The sequence below is a fragment of the Pleurodeles waltl genome, chromosome 1_1, assembly GCF_031143425.1.
Source record: "Pleurodeles waltl isolate 20211129_DDA chromosome 1_1, aPleWal1.hap1.20221129, whole genome shotgun sequence".
NCBI classification, from domain to species: Eukaryota; Metazoa; Chordata; class Amphibia; order Caudata; family Salamandridae; genus Pleurodeles; species Pleurodeles waltl.
In genome coordinates, this window is record NC_090436.1 from 231,608,797 (window position 1) to 231,626,155 (window position 17,359).

Here is a 17,359-nt window from a genome sequence, read left to right on the forward strand (position 1 = left end):
CCCCCAAAACAAACATATGATATTGTTAGAAATTAGGTCTCTATTTGGCAGAGGTATACACCCTTGGACAAATAGGGATCACAAACCTAGTCAGGGTAATGCACACACAATCCTGTGCCCACCCTCTGATAGCTTGGCACCGAGTGGTCAGGCTTAACTTAGAAGGCAATGTGTAAAGTATTTGTGCAATAAAAGATGCAATAACACAGTGGGAACACCACAGAAAGACACCACACAGGTTTAGAAAAACATAGCATATTTACCTGGGTAAATTAAGGTAAAAACGATCAAGATCTGATAATCACAAGTAGAAATATCACTTTTGAAATGATAAGGAGAGTCTTAAGTTCCTAAAAGCAACAATTGTCTCTTGTAAGCACAAAGTACCTGGTTTGCGTCAAAATTACATGCACGAAGACAGCAGAGGAGGAGATCCGTGAAAAAAGGTAGCTGTGCGCCAGATTTCCGGATGCACACAGACGATACTTCAATTCATTTCCACGCGGCAAGGGCTTTGTGTCAAATTCCAGTGCGCAGGCTTAAATCCTCTTTGCGATGCGGGGTCTTTTGATGCCTAGGGTCAATGCATGGAAATTCTGGGGGGTGAAGTCACAGCTGTTGCATCGATCCTGTGGGTGATGCAGCAGACTTTCTGCCACACAGCTGGCGCTGTGTTGAGTCTTCTCACAGGAAGTCGTGCTGCGTCATTCTTGCTCGGCGATGCGTCAATCTGGTGGGCTGTGCGTCGAAGTTCCGGTCACAACGTTGGCACTGCGTGAATCTCCACTCAGGGACCGGGGCTGCATTGTTCCTGTTCGACGATGCAGTGATTTTCTCACTGTTGAACAGGCTGTGTGTCCATTCTGGCAGGCGGCGCGTTGATTTTCGTTGCACAAGGAGTTCCTTTGCAGAGATGAAGTCTTTTTGGCCCTGAGGCTTCAGGAAACAGGAGGCAAGCTCAATCCAAGCCCTTGGAGAGCACTAGCCCAGGAAGACCCATTCAGTATGCAGATGTGTACAGGTGTGACTGAGCATCCTGTTTTTGTGGTTGTCTGGGTGAAATGCACAAGGGAGCTGTCAACCAACCCAGACGTGGATTGGAGAAAGGCTGTAAGGCACAAAAGGATTTAAGGGCAGGGAAATCCTCACTTTCTAAAAGTAGCATTTCTAAAATAGTAATATTAAATCCGACTGCACCAGTCAGCGGGATTTTGTATTACCATTCTGGCCATACTAAATATGACCTGTTTACCCTTTTCTAATCAGAATCTACCACTCAAACAGTTTATGAGGGTAGTCTTAATGTTAGTCTATGAAAGGAGCAGACCTCAGAGCAGTGGAAAACAAATTTAGATATTTTCCACTACCAGGACATATAAAGCACACAGATATATGTTCTGCCTTTTATCTACACAGCACTCTGCCCTATATGTTACTTAGCACCTACCTTGGGGTGACTTATATGTAGGAAAAGGGGAGTTTAATGCTTGGTAAGTACTTTTAAATGCCACGTCGAAGTGGCAGTGAAACTGCACACACAGACCTTGAAATGGCAGGCATGAGACATGGTTAAGGGGGGAAACATCACTTACATCCCGGTGAATGCAACGAAATGTATTTACCACAATGCATTTACAACGCATATGCGTTTACCATGCATGGCTTTACCACACATGCCTTTACCAGTATGTACCTTTACCACACAAGCCTTTACAACTAATTTCATTGTAAAGGCATGAATGGTAAAGGTATTTGCTTGGTAAAAGTTTTAAAGGTAAGTGCAGGTAAGTAGCAAGGGGGTTGAATGATATTTATATATATATATATATATATATATATATATATATATATATATATATATATATGGGCATTTTTAGATTTTAGGGTGGGTAAGGGTTTTGGGGTGGTAAGGGCATTTTTAGGTTTTAGGGTGGGTATGCGTTTTGGGGTGGTAAGGGGTGTTTAGGTTTTAGGGTGGGTTTGGGTTTTGGGATAGTATGGGCATTTTTAGGTTTTAGGGTTGTTATGGTTTTTTTGGGTGGTAAGGGGTTTTTAGGGTGGGTATGGGTTTTGGGGTGGTAAGGGGTGTTTAGGTTTTAGGGTGTGTATGGGTTTTGGGGTGGTAAGGGCATTTTTAGGTTTCTAGGGTGTGCATGGGTTTTGGGGTGGTAAGGGCATTTTTAGGTTTTAGGGTGGGTATGGGTTTTGGGGTGGTAAGGGCATTTTTAGGTTTTAGGGTGGGTTTGGGTTTTGGGGTGGTAACTGCATTTTTATGTTTTAGGGTGGGCATGGGGTTTGGGGTGGTAAGGGGTGTATAGGTTTTAGGGCAGGTATGGGTTTTGGGGTGGTAAGGGCATTTTTAGGTTTTGGGGTGGTAAGGGGTGTTTAGTTTTCAGGGTGGGTATGGATTTTGGGGTGGTAAGGGCACGTTTGGGTATTGGGGTGGGTAAGGGTTTTGGGGTGGTAAGGGCATTTTTAGGTTTTAGGGTGGGTTTGGGTTTTGTGGTGGTAAGGGCATTTTTAGATTTTAGGGTGGGCATGAGTTTTGGGGTGGTAAGGGTAGGTTTAGCTTTTAGGGTGGGTATGGGCTGGTAAGGGGTGTTTAGGTTTTAGGATGGGTATGGTTTTTCGGGTGGTAAGAGCATTTTTAGGTTTTAGAGTGGTTATGGGTTTTGGGGTAGTAGGGGGTGCTTAGTTTTTAGGGTTGTATGGGTTTTGGTGTGATGAGGTTATTTTAGGTTTTAGGGTAGGTATGTGTTTTGGGATGGTAAGGGCATTTTTAGGTTTTAGGGTGGGTATGGGTTTTGGGGTGGTAAGGGCATTTTTAGGTTTTGGGATGTTAGGGGTGTTTAGGTTTTAGGGTGGGTATGGGGTTTGGGGTGGTAAGGGGTGTTGAGGTTTTAGGGTGGGTATGGGTTTCCGGGTGGTAAGGTAATTTTTAGGGTTTAGGGTAGGTAGGGTTTTGGGTTTTTGGGTGGAAACGTGTGTGTGCGTATATGTGTGTGTGTATATGTATATATCTATATCTATATAGATATAGATATATATATATATATATATGGATATATATAGATATATATATCTATATACATCTATATAGATATAGATATATATATAGTATGTTATACTTACCTCTAGTTTTTACCATCCATATGCCTTTCTCAACTATGCCTTTACTACGGAATTTTTGTGGTGAAGACATTCGTAGTAAAAGCATATGCATTGTAAAAACATTTTGTGGTAAGTGCATGCGTGGTAATGACCATGCATTGCACTTACCGAGTAGTAAAGGCATGAGTTGTAAGTGTATGCATTGTTCCATCATACAACCGGTTAAGGGGCTACTTATCTGGGTGGCACAATCAGTGCTGCAGGCCCACTAGCAGCATTTAATTTACAGGCCCTGGGTACATGCAGTGCACTTTACTAGGGACTTACAAATAAATTAAATATACCAATTGGGCATGAGCCAATGTCACCATGTTTTAAGGGAGAGAGCAAATGCACTTTAGCACTGGTTAACAGTGTATGGTGCGCAGAGCCCTAAAACTAGCAAAAACTGTGTCATCAAGTGGAGGGAGGCAGGCAAAAAGTTGGGGGTGACCACCCTAAGGCTGTAAGGTCTAACAAATATAGAAATACAAATTGGTTAACATGAGTAATATGGCACTATGTTACCGTACCGGGGTTCAGGTCAAATTCACATATTCAATAACTCAGCCTTCAGCCTTGTTGTTTGTCATCACAACCCCTTGACAGCAATACTGGACTATATTACACAGCTATCCGGAAAATCATGGCCATTAGAGAATCAAATAGCATTGTTTCCCATTTTAACTCCCATAGGCTTCTTTGCTCTCAGCTAATAAAAAAATGGTGAACAGATTAAGACTAAGTTGGCGTGAATCTAGAACTTTAATTTGAGGAGTGCCTTGGCTTTGTTTGGTGTAAATCTGTTCAGTACCGTCTAAGAAATTAGCATTATGAAAATGTGTTAGGTGGGCTTCAAGGAGTTGATGATTACAGATAGCTGGACCATTAGTCCATAAAGGGTCAACAGTTCACGGACCCTTTTTTAAAAAAAAGGCCCTATGAGAGAGCTTTTTGCTGCAGTCGTCCTTTTCAGGTGTGCAGACCCAAACCTGTATACACAGACTAAGGATATCATTGGCTAGCCCTAAGAGAAAAATTGCACTTGCAGCTACAATTAATGGACACATGGTTCGGTCCCTTCATTCTCTGACCCCCTGTGCTGATTAGTTTAAGGGATTGAGGGTGTGCAGGAAGCCTCCCAGGATTTAGAATAAAAAAATGTTTTTTTACACAGTTCACATACCCTAAATCCCCCTGCTAGGATTTGTGAGCCTGGAACTAGGGTATGCAAATAGCCACAAAAATTGCACGAAAAAACATTGTTAAAAAACAAAAAAACAACTATACAGTAGATGAATGAAAAATAGTCCTAACAATTAAACATAATGGGAAATATTAAATAAATATAATTGGATCAAGCTCCACTCTATACGGTTGAGGTTGTATGCAGCGGGTCCGCTGGCCACAGAAGGCTGCGCATAGGTGCTAAGGATCTTATTTATAAAGAGTGCAGGGCAACAGAAAAAAATGCAATGATATTTACCAAGCCATGCAAGGCCACCTTCCATGGCCTTGCATGGCTTGGTAAATCTGAGGTGATGCAAGGCAGCACAAGTCGCTGCCTGGCGTCACCCTACTGCCTGGTGTTCCCACACATCCACTCATGGCTCCTAAAGCAGTACCACATTTACCAATACCGGTAGACCTGGGAATGCATAAGAATGCTACGCCATCCCAAAGGAGACGTAACAAGGAGAAATATCTTTATTTCTCCTTGTTTTTACCTTTTTCTACATGTACTGCATTTTGTAGAAAGACGAAAAAGTGTCCGACCCTTGTTTTTGTGCAAGAAGGTATCTCTTCTTGCCCCAACACAATCCTGTCATGCGTTGGCACTAAGAAGCAGTTTGTGAGCCAGCGCAGGCTGAAAGCAGAAATGTACCATATATTGATATATATGGCTCATTTCTGCCCTCTCCCTTTCATGGCAAACAGCGCAGAGCAGCAAGCTGTCTTGCTGCGTTGCGTGAAACAATGATAAATATGGCCCTAAATGTCTTCTTTGCTTCAATATTTAATTCAGCAGGTATGTTCTTCCCATTGATCTATGCATACATGTAGTATGTGGTGAAAGTCCCTGCTTTGACAATAATTATACACAAAAGAGAAATACAGTCCAATAAACTAAAAACAAAGCTTTAAATGGTTCAGGATTTAGCTTTTTGGTGGTAAAATAAATGTAATACTGTAAGAAGAGGAACACTTTTTTAATTAAAGAGTATATGTAGGTTACCACAACTTTCCTGTCGCCTATACTAGTATTAACCACTGCTACTTTAGGTTCCTTTCATAAAATAATAAATATAATGCTTGTCTAAGTTCTTCAATACATTGTGTTTGGGGTAACCAAGTACGTTTTTTTAAAGTTTTCAAACTCTTGGTTTTACCGTGTCTGTTCAAAGTTTTACGATGGCTTAATCAAGAGTGCTTTGTATGACCACCAGGTAGTCCGAAACGTTTTTTTTAACGTTAAAGAGGCTTTATCAATGTTTGCAATAGGATGTAAATTGTGAACATGTTCTCAGAGCCAAGCCGGACCCTCATTTATCAAGTTATCATCTCCGTAAAATACAAAAATAACATTCTTTCTCCATTTTCTTTTCTCAATTTCCTCCAAATCTCCGTCCTCTCTCTCTCTTTCTATTCTCTCTCCCTTTCTATTTATCTCTGTTTCATTCCCTTACTCTATCTCTCTTTTTTCCTCACTCGTTCTTTCTTTATATCGTTCTTTTCCTATCTTTAGCTTTCTAGCTATCTCTTTATATTTTTCAATCAGGCTTTTTTTCTCTCTCTCTCTAACTCTCTCCTTCCACTCTCTTTATCACTATCTCTCCCTACTCTCTCTCGCTTCATCTCTATCTCATTCTTTCACTTTCTTTCTCCCACTTTCTAAATCTTTAAACATTTCTCGTTTTTACTGTTTCTTTTTCTATCTCTCTCTATTTCAATCTCTCTCTCTTTCAATTTCTCTAACTCATCTAATTCTCCCCCTCCTCCAACTCTCTCTCTCTCTCTCTGCCACTATGTCAATATCTCTCTCTCGCTAATGCTCTCTTTCTCTCTCTGTCTTTAATTTATTGTTCTCTATCTTTCTCACTCTCTCTTTATCTCTGTCTCTGTCTAGTTCTTTCACTCACTCTGTATCTCCCGCTTTTCTATCACTCTTTCGCTCTCATACTTTCTCTCATTATCTCTTTCTTTCTATTTCTCTATTTCTCTCTCTTTTCTTACTTTCTTCCTCTACCTCTTTCTTTCTCTTTCTCCCTGCCATCTACCTCTCTACCTTCTCTCTTTCCTTTCTTCTTCTATTCCTCTTTCTCCATATCTCTCTTCCTTCTCTCGTTCTATTTTCTCTCTAAATTACTCTCTTTCTCTCTATATTTCTGTTTCGTTCCCTGTCTCCTTCTCTCTATTTTTCACACCCTGCCTATTCAACTCTCTTTTACACTTTTGTAATGTCTCTTTCTCTCTTTCTCTCTAGTTCTGTATTTCTCTCCCTCGTCTCTCTCAATTTTACTCCTCTCTATCTATTTTACTCTCTACCCTCTCTCTCACTCTCTCTCTTTAGCCCTTCTCTCTATTTCTCTCTCTGTTTCACTGTTTCCCTTTATTTCTCTCTTTCATTACTTTCTTTCCCTCTCTTTACCTATTTATCTATATCACTATCTCAATCTCCTTCTCTCTGTCTATCTCTATGTTTCTGTCTTTCGCTCTTTTTCTTTCTTTCTCTCCTCATTCTTTCTCGCTCTCTCTTTCTCCTTTTCTATTTCTTCCTTTCTCTATTTTTCTCTCTTTCTCTATCTCTCTTTCTCCCTCCTCTCTCACTATCGCTTTCCCTCTTCTAACTCTTTCTCTTTCTCTATGCTTTATCTTTTTCTCTCTCTTATATTCTCTTTCTGTTTCTCTCTCCCATGTACCTCTCTCCCTCCTCTACCTCTCTCTCTTTCTCTTTCCTCTCTCTTCATTTATTCCTCTCTCCCCATATCTCTTTCTATCCTGTTGCTCTAGTTTCTCTCTCTCCTGGTCTATCGTGCTCTCTTTCTCTCTCTATTTCTCTTTCTATTTCCATTTCTTTTTCTTCCGTTCTCTCTCTTTCTTTCACTCTCTATTTATCTCACTCTCACACTTTTCTTAATATCTTTCTCCCTCTCTTTCTCTCTCTATTTTGCTGCTATCTCTCTCCCTCTTCTCTCTCTATTTTACTCTTCTCTATCTCTTTTATTCTACTATCTCTCTCACTCTTTCTTTCTCACTTTTCTCTATTTCTCTCTCTCTCTTTTTCTCTTTCTTTATTTCTCTCTTTGATTATTTCTTTCTCTTCATGTACCTATATATCTATAGCAATCACTTTCTTTCTTCTTTCTTTCTTTCTTTCTTTCTTTCTTTCTTTCTTTCTTTCTTTCTTTCTTTCTTTCTTTCTTTTCTTCTTTCTCTCCTCATTATTTCTCTCTTTATCTCTGTCTAACTTTTTTCTCTCTTTTCTCTTTTTCTCTACCTCTCTCACTCTCTCCAGTTCTTTCTTTTTCTCTTCCTCTCTATCTTTCTATCTCTTCTCCTGCTCTTGTTCTATCTTGCTCTATCTCTATTTCCCTTCTATTTCTCTCTCTCTGTCACTCACTTTCTCCTCTGTTTATCTTACTTTGTCTTGGCACTGTGCACTATAAGGAATAATTAGAAAATTTCACTTCATCACTTTCTTCTATTATCTTTTCTCTCCGGACTGACAGGTTACAAAACTATGGCGGTGATTCTAACCGCGGCGGTCGCCGCCCGCCATGCGGTTACCGCCAAATGACCGCACCGCGGTCACAAGACTGCGGCAGCCATTCTGGCTTTCCCGCTGTGCTGGCGGGCGACCGACAAAAGGCCGCCCGCCAGCACAGCGGGAAAGACCCAGCAACGATGATGCCGGCTCCGAATGGAGCCGGCGGAGTTGCTGGAGTGCGACGGGTGCAGTAGCACCCATCGCGAATTTCAGTGTCTGCTAGGCAGACACTGAAATTCTTTTAGGGGCCCTCTTACGGGGGCCCCTGCAGTGCCCATGCCATTGGCATGGGCACTGCAGGGGCCCCCAGGGGCCTCGTGGCACCCCCTACCGCCATCCTGTTCCTGGCGGGAGACCCGCCAGGAACAGGATGGCGGTAGGGGGTGTCAGAATCCCCATGGCGGCGGAGCGCGCTCCGCCGCCATGGAGGATTCTGTAGGGCAGCGGAAAATCGGCGGGAGACCGCCGGTTTTCCTAGTCTGACCGCGGCCGAACCGCCGCGGTCAGAATGCCCTGCGGGGCACCGCTGGTCTGTGGGCGGTGCTCCCGCCGACCCTGGCCCCGGCGGTCTGAGACCGCCGGGGTCAGAATGACCCCCTATATTTTTTCAAAAAACTAGTATTAGTATGGTGATCTCTAAGGACTATTTTCAACATTACATTCTAAGATCAAAACTATATTTCTACTAAAGTTTTTTGAAAAGCGTACATAATAATTGTATATATTTTAATAATCTATCCTTATTACATATTATAACCGTAATTCAAAACAACATAACTTCCTTGTAACACTATAACTTTAAAACACTCATAATATTGTAGGGAACCTTCTAATTTATTTCTCTCAGCACTCCTCCATAGCTGTACTCTGTCTTTTTAAATATATATATATATATTAGCCAGCCATCAACTCTAATAATAGAGTGGTTAAAGTGGAATTATTTTTCAGTAGCATAACAGTTTAAATTAGAATGTAAAACAGCATCATTATCATATTTTGCTAAAGATAGAAAAACATGCTTAAATTATATGCAAAGCCACTGGATTATATAGCTGGAAAGCACACAATTAATCACAAAGGAGACCAATTCACATGCCATAAAAATTCAAATTAACCATTTACAATACCAATAGCTCAAATTCCTACAAATGCAAGACCCATTGCACTGAAAATGCTTGTTTTAAGTGTTATACCCAGACGTGTGGATTAGCCAAATTTAGTCCGAACACGTCGAATTAAACTGACTCAAAGTCTAGATTTCCTTTTTTTCGTAGGCAGGAGAGTTTACAAAAGCACAAGGTACATCACACTGAACATAGACATGACTTTACCTTCCAGAAACGCGGCTTTCTGCCGAGTAAAGCACACTTATCAGCGCGAGGACAACGTGCAGCGTGGTCATTGTTGCTGTGAAGAGGAGCGGAGCACGAGCCACGAAGTTCGATCCAAGGCTATTTATTCAGTCTGCTGTCATTCATTATAAGAAGCACAAACAAAATCCATTCAGTCGGAGGAAGCTGTGTTGCAACCACACAGGTAGCTTTACGGTAAATAATTCAATTAGGCAATGCAAAGACAGCTCAAGGAAATTCCCAGAGCAAATAAATTAAGTCTGCATTGTAGTGAGGCAACCAAGTGGAAGATATTTGTGGCAGGGTTTGTCTCATAGTGTGCTTAGAGGTCGCTAGAAGAACCGCTTCCAATCCTGGGCTTTCTTTTTATAAGTTTTTCTAATTCGTTGTGTTAGTCTAATTAGTTCAATTGAAGCAAAAGAAGACTACAAATCACAGAATATCCCGATTTGTGTACATTTTTTTTTTTTTTAAATGCTGGCTCAGGACTGGAGAATTTGGATCATGGCAATGGTCATATGACATCATACGGTCAACCAGGGAGACTATTATCACAGGCTCAAGTCTCAAGTCAAGTAAGACCGCATGAAAAACATGATCAAACAGGCCAGAACCACTAGGATGAAATAATTGTATACAGTTCCACTAGCTAGATCTGCGAATCATGGGAGGAACAGGTAGTTAGTGAAGAGTTGTTCCATTGCTGCGCACCTCCACACTACGCTGGAATGAAAAACTAAGAGGCATATTTACACAGAAGTGGCGCAGCGTGGAGCTGTGCCAAAATTGGCACTGCCACGCTACGTCACTTGTGATACGCAGGGATACACCGTATTTACGTAAATATGGCACACCCCTGTGTTTTTTGCCTGTGCTAAATTTAGCTGCCAGAGCCAACACAGGCATCTTTGCACCATAGTGCAGGGGTGTCTGCATTGAAGGGAATTATTGTTTATGTGCATGAAGGTGTCCCTTCCTGCACTTTAACAATCTACAATGGAGATTTGTTACTTCTATGTGTGCTGCAGAGTGCAGCACACATAGAAGTAGCAAATCGTCATTATTGAATGATTGTTTACGTGCAGGAAGGTACACCTTCCTGCACATAAACAATCATTCATGGTGTTTTGCTCTTTGTATGTGTTGCAGAATGCAGCACACATAGAAAAAGCAAAAACGAGGCAAAATAAAAGTATTTCTCCTCATTGCGCCATGCTAACACCACCTCTGGGGTGGCGTTAGTTTTTGGCACTGCCACTGATTTACGAATTCTTGTAAATATGGGGTGGCATCAAAAGCAATGGGCATTGAGGTGGAATGCCCACAACAACCCTCATTGCACACCCCTCTGCCACAGAAAACTGCATCAGGGGGGCCCTTATTTACAAGGCAGTGTTAAGCCACAAAAAGTGGCTTAGTGCTGCCTTGTAAATATGGTGATAGGGGCATTTAAATATGCCCCTAAGCGTCAGGCAAACATACAGGATACACCATCACAAGCATGGGGTTTATCTCGTTTGCTGTGTTACAAGGGCTGTAGGTTACAATGCAATTGTGATTTGGCAAACTGAATATCTGCCACATGTGATGGAGTATTTCGTCCTCCAAACTTTAAATAAGGCCCTTACTTTTCAGTGGTTCCCCTCATCTGCTTTGAAGGGGGTACAAAAACCTCTCTATGTCCTCTTGGCCCTTAATATATCTCAATGCGAGTGATGAAAGAACATAGGTTCAAAGGGAAAAATGCATGGTTAAGTGCGCAAGCAGAGCATAAAGAACTCCGCAAAATGGGTAGGTATTAGATGCCTTGGATTTTACACTACATTTGGCCTGAACCTGCTGACACCAGTCATAGGAGCAGGAGGGTGAAGGGGACTGCCACATTCCTACAAGAATTTGAGCTGTACCCATGAAGGAGCTTGCAACATGAAATGGCATTACCTCTTTTTGTTCGAATATGTAAGTCCTAGGCTTGTGACAGTGGCTCATGCTAAGCATGCACTGGGCCTTTTGACTTGTGCATTTGGATTGCATGTGCAAACTCTCCAAAATGTAGTCTCATTATAATGCTGGGAAAAGACAGGTGCAATCAATTGTGCCCCTTACAGCATGTAATGATATAAAGGAATCAGGTAATTTATTTTATTCTAATTGTTTAGAAGATTGGGTTACCTTAAAAGAATACACCACACACATCTACAGGTTGGTGAAAAGGGAACTAAATAGAAGCTACTCTCTAAGAAATCCCTTGTTGTGGGATAAAAATGCACTCACCCACTATTCGTGGCATGCTTCTTCATCAAGCTGCTACTACTCAGTTTTCCCCTGATATATCTTGGTAGGTTAAACCTGGTGAAATTTATAAAGGCAAAAGGCACAGAAAAAGGCAAATATTCTGCATGTTATGCCCTATTTTACTTTCAACTACTCAGAATAGCAGGTACTTACCAACATATGGTAAATACCTCACTGGTGGTGATGGTAATTACCATATGTAGTATCAATCAATAGTTTATTCGGTCCAAATTTGGGCCATTTAAAAGGTTTAAAAATATATACATACGTACAGAAAGATAAAAACCATAAACCAGTACACAATAAAAGGAACAATAATAAAAAAAAGTAGGGGTCCAGTAGCTGCCTGAGAAAGATTACATAAATAGGTGGGGTGAAAGAGGTGCTCGGAATAGTCTCTGGATCTTACCCTGTACATAACCCTGAACAATAAAATAATAATAACGTAAAAGCTGTTGTGTGGCACATCTCTATATAAAATCAGGCATTGAAACTCCAGACAGTAAAACTGATTAAAAATTTAAGAAGTCAGACAGAGGTAGATGATGCTCTAGGTTAATTAGTTCTTTTGGGTTAATTAATCCAATAAATTGCATCTTGACAATTATAAAATTAAATATAATTTTAAATTTATAAAACACTTTAGTTAAAATAACTCGATGTAGCACTTATTTAGAAATACGGTCTTTTGTGCTCAATAAGTCGCGGTTTACAATTAGAGCCCAAGGCTGATATAACAGGATGCTGATTTACTGTTTTCTAGACAGCTCTTCAAACAGTGAGTTAAAATCTAGAATAGTCCTATTACCAATTTTCCATGCTGCTGCCAGATATTTAGAAACAGCGCTGATTATCAGTATGAAAGTGTCGTATTTACATATTCTGAATAGACTGTTGCGGGATAGTGGATGGAGTGTTCTGCACAGGGGAATAATCCACTTCCCTCGGGGACCTTTGTACAGAGGGCAAAAAAATAGGATGTGTTCAGCTGTTTCCTTGCATAAATGACAATTTATGCATTTGTCCGATGGGGAACTGTTAGTCGACCAACCAGCCGTGTAGCTATTGACCGCCAATGTCCCGTACCTGAGCTGGAGTAGTAGAGAGCGAGCACGGGCTGGTATGGGTAGATCCAGGGAGCTTTCAGGGAAGGGAACGTGTTTGACCAGCAGGAATTCTGCTGTCAGCCGACCTGACCCATTTGAACCGAGAGATTCCTCGTTGATTTTTGCCCAATAATGTTCTTTGATCAGGCGTTTAGCACTGCCAGGAATCATCTCGGGGTTCTCCCAGTACTGGGATAGACTCAGTTTGGTCCATGCCGCTTTCATCTCCCTGAGCCACCGTACCTTTTCCCATCCGTGATGAGGTGGTAATAGTTCTTTAACTGCTGCCCTGTAGGGTTCAAGTTCGTCTGTTTTCCATAGTCTGACCCAATACAGGAGTGGTCTTAGATATGCTATGTCTTTGATACTATTTAAGCCCAGGTCCAGTCTGAGGGGGAGCATTGGCGTGCCCCTCCCCAGTCTAGATATGTGTCTGAGGAAGTTATTTTCTTTGGTTTGGAGAGTATCCATCTGTCTGTGTAATCCCCAAAGTTCTGCTCCATATAGGGCCGCAGCACGGATTTGTGCTTTATATATTTCAGAGATAAGGATCAGAGGGGGGCTTGTGGCAGTGCTAGCTTTGCGTCCTATTACTCCACATCTTTGGCTAATTGTTAGTGCCCCTTTCCTTATGGCTGGCTCCCAGCTGCCCTTGTCAGATAGTCTAATGCCCAAGTAGTCATATTCCATTACTCTCTCCAGGGGAGTTAAATCCATCTTTATGTTTGCATATGTAGTAAATACCGCGTCCTATGCAGAGAAACTCATAATGATGGTCTTAGACAATGGTAAGTAGTTGCTTTTCATACGGACTTTCAAGGCATGTGAGTTTTTGGCTGGAAATGTAGCAGCATTTGTTGAAATCTCTGAGATAAATAAGAAAATATAACAAAATTGCATACCAAAAGTAACAACATAATTAAAGTATAGCAGGGCTGTTATAAAGTGGGTTTTTGGTTGGCATAGGTATTCACCCTGTCCAAGCAGTACCCACAATCCTAGTTAGGGTAAGTCAGATTCACACCATAAATTAACTTGTGGTCACCTTCTGGTAGCTTGACACAAAGCAGACAGGTTTATCTTAAGAGGCAATGTGTAAAGTATTTGCATAACACTTCAAACAGTAAGACACCACACCATGTTAGAAAACTAGAATATATTTTTATGAACAAAACAAAATGAAAACAACAAAAATGCAATAAGTAGAAGTTGAGCTATGAATTTTTAAAAACTAAAATGCATTATACTGCCTAAAAGCATGAAGCGCCAACCGGGTTTATCTGCTCACGCAAGACAGGGTGAAATCTGAAAAGTGAGGCCGACTGCGATGGAGTGCGAGTCAGATACAGGAACCATCCTTGTCTCACTAAAAATTTACCTTCTTGCCCAGTCAATAGGGTCTGATGCAGAGAGCAGAGGAGGAGATGGCTCGGCGTCGATCCCCCTGGATGTAGGGGATGCATCATCATCGAGCCACGCAGCCAGCGATGCGATGTCCTCGAAGCAGGTGATATGTTGGTCCCAAAGGAGGTGCGTCTGTTCTGATCGGTACAATGGTGGCAATGCACAGGTTCAGGAGGTTGCAGCACTTTATACCCTTTTCCAAGGACCCAGGACTGGCTTGGCACCAGTTGGAAGGGCAAAACTTGCAGCAAGCAAAGTCTAGGTGCTGTTGCAGGGTGAAGTGAAGGCTTTTTATGTCCCTGAGACATCAGAACAGGAAGCAAGCCAGCAAGCCGTTGGTGTCACTTTGGTTCTGGGGATGTAGAGATGCGGGTCCAGTCCTTCTCACTCCCAGTCAAAGAGGGCAGCATGCAACAGGGCAGGCACAGCAGAGCAGGAGTCCAGCAAAGTCCAAAAGAGTCCAGTAGAGTGGCAGTCCTTTTTTAATCAGTACTTCTTCCTAGCAGAATGTCCTCAGGTCCACAAGTGTACTGATTTAGTGGGGTCAGAAGTCTGGTTCTAATACCCAGTGGTGCCTTGGAAGTGGGATAGACTTCAAATAGGAGATTTGAGTCGCACAGAGTTCCTGCCCTTCCTGCCCTGGCTCCAGGATACAGTCCATTCGGGTGTGTCAGCTCTTCTCTCCCATCCTGCCCAGGATGAGCCATCAGGATGTTGATTGTACATCAGTCACACTTACATTCCTTTTACATGTGGCTTTCTAGGTGGAATGCTTAAGAGCCCAGTTGTCACTCACCCAGACGTGTATTCAGAGACAGGCAGAATGCACTAGATGATTTAAGGTAAGAAAATGCAAACTTTCTAAAAGTACATTTTCCCAATTACATTTAAAATCCGATTCCACCATCAGTTGTGATTTTAAATTGTTATTCCAGAGACAATAAACTTGTGGGTCCCATCTCTTCCATATTGGAAATTACACTTATAACATGTAATAAGGCAAACCCAATGTTAACTAACCTATGGGAGAGACAGGCCTTGCAGTAGTGAAAAACATATGTAAACGTTTTTCACTACCTGGGCAAAACTTAAAAGTACATGTCCAACTTTTTAAATACACTGCACTCTGCCCTCAGGACTGTCCATGGCCCACCATAGGGGGTTATCTATTTGTATTAAAAAGGAAGGCTTGGGATTGGCAAGAGTCTTAACCTACCAGGTTGACATGACAGTTCAAAACTGCACACACAGGCTCTGCAACGGCAGGCCTAGGTCAAGTTTTAAAGGGCTACTTAAGTGGGTCACACACTCAGTGCTGCAGGACCACCAGTAGCATATAGTTTTAGATCCTGGACACAGGTGGTGCACTTTACTAGGGCCTTATAAGTAAATTAAATATGCCAATTGTGGAAAAGCCAATGATACAGTGCTTTAAGCAGAAAGCACATGCACTATAGCACTTTTTAGCAATGTGAAAGTGGCCAGAATCATAAAGCCAGCAAAAGCATGGTCAGCAAAACAGGAGGTCAAAAGGCAAAAAAGTAAGGCGAAACCATGCCCAGGATGCCAGGTCCAGCAGGTGCCTCCCTCCCTCCTAATTAAAAGTGGGGAGAAGTAACCAACCCCTTGGGAGTTCTCTTCACTAAGGCAGAAGAATCTGGAGAGGCCAACAGCATTGCTGTTGTCTGTTCCAGGTCAGTGTTCCACCATAAAGTTCACTTCCCTGTAGGGAAATGGACAACCTCCACAGTTTGGGATTTTCACCCCTCATCTTCCTCAACTATCTGAGAGACCTGTGGTCTGTCGGAAACAGGAAGTGTTTACCAGAACAGTATGGTCTCAGCTTCTCCAGAGTCTAAACCACAACAAAGGTTTCCCTTTCTATTGCACTCCACCTCTGTTCCCTGGGAAGTAACCTCCTACTGATAAAGACTACAGGCTGATCCAGGCCCTCTTCATTTAGCTGTGAGAGCACGGCCCCTACACCATGCTCTGAGGCGTCTGTCTGCACATTGAAATCTTGGGAAAAGTCATGGGCCTTGAGCACAGGTGCTGTGGCCATGGCCTCCTTCAGCGTGTCAAAAGCTTTCTTTCACGCCTCTGTCTAGATCAGCTGACACGGCTGCTTCCTGAAAGTCAGATCTGTTAAAGGGGCAACAATGGTGGAACTACCCCTTGACAACTCTCCTGTAATAGCCAGTGAGGTCTAAGAAACATCTCACTTCTGTCTGGGTCTTGGGGGCATTCCCAAACGAGAATGGTTTTGATTTTGGCCTGGAGGGGCTGCTTTTGCCACCTCCCACTTAGTGACCCAAGTAGACCATTGAACCCTGGCCTTTTTTGCACTTACTGGCCTTGATAGCAAGGCCTTCCCTCTGCAGAGCCTGAAGCACTTCCTTGAGGTCGTACAGGTGGTGCTCCTAGCTAAAACTGAAGACTGCAACGTTGTCTTGGTAGACTGCACTGAAGTTCTCCAGTCCAGCTAGGACCTGGTTAACCAACCTCTGGAACGTGGCAGGGGCAATCTTCAACCTAAAGGGCATCACTCAGAACTGGAGATTCCTTTTGTGGGTGGAGAATGCAGACCTATCTTTGGCCCCCTCTGTCAAGGTAATCTGCCAGTACCCAGATGCTAAGTCAAACGTGCTAAGGAACTTGGGAGCTCCAAGCCGATCTATGACCTCATCAGCTCATGGGATAGGGTGTGTTTCAGTCTTGGTGACTACATTGAGCCCACAGTAGTCTACACAGAACCTAAGTTCAGCTAGACACCTAGAAGGGCATCCTTGGGGACCAACATCATTGGGCTGGACCAAGGGCTGTTTGAGGGCTCAATTACCCCTAACACCAACATCTTGGAGACCTCCTCTTTGATGCTGTCTCTCACCTTATCAGACAGCCAGTAAGTCATGGTCTTCCCAGGGGTGCCGTCCCCAGGATCAATATAATGGGTACACTATGTAGTGAGCCCTGGAGTAAGGGAGGATAGAGAAGTAAACTGCCCCAGCAACTGTCCACAGTCTTTCTGTTGGTCTAGAGTCAGTGTAGGGGAGAAGCTAACACCCTTCAATGACCCATCCTGCTCCTTGGAAGATAGGAATCAGGGAGAGACTCACTCTCATCTTCCACACCATAATCTGTAACCAGGAGAATGGGAAGCTCAAACCTCTTGATTAGGGACTTGAGGTAATTAACATGCAGGACCCTCAAGGGTTCCTAGGAGATTTGAGGCACACCAATTAGGTGACATCAATCTTGCGCTCCTTCACCTCACCTCATAAGGC

The 17,359-nt window shown here is 42.6% G+C and overlaps 1 protein-coding gene across 2 annotated transcripts in view; it reads right to left on the reverse strand.

Annotated features, from left to right (window-relative positions):
• Positions 1-17,359, reverse strand: part of C9 (complement C9) — a 196,807-nt gene that overhangs the window by 136,820 nt on the left and 42,628 nt on the right. For both annotated transcript variants that reach the window (XM_069221359.1, XM_069221361.1), the window contains one exon: positions 9,250-9,385. In XM_069221359.1, the coding sequence (XP_069077460.1) occupies positions 9,250-9,320 (71 nt within the window). In that variant the 5' untranslated portion in view covers positions 9,321-9,385. The remainder of the gene's footprint in view (positions 1-9,249; positions 9,386-17,359) is intronic.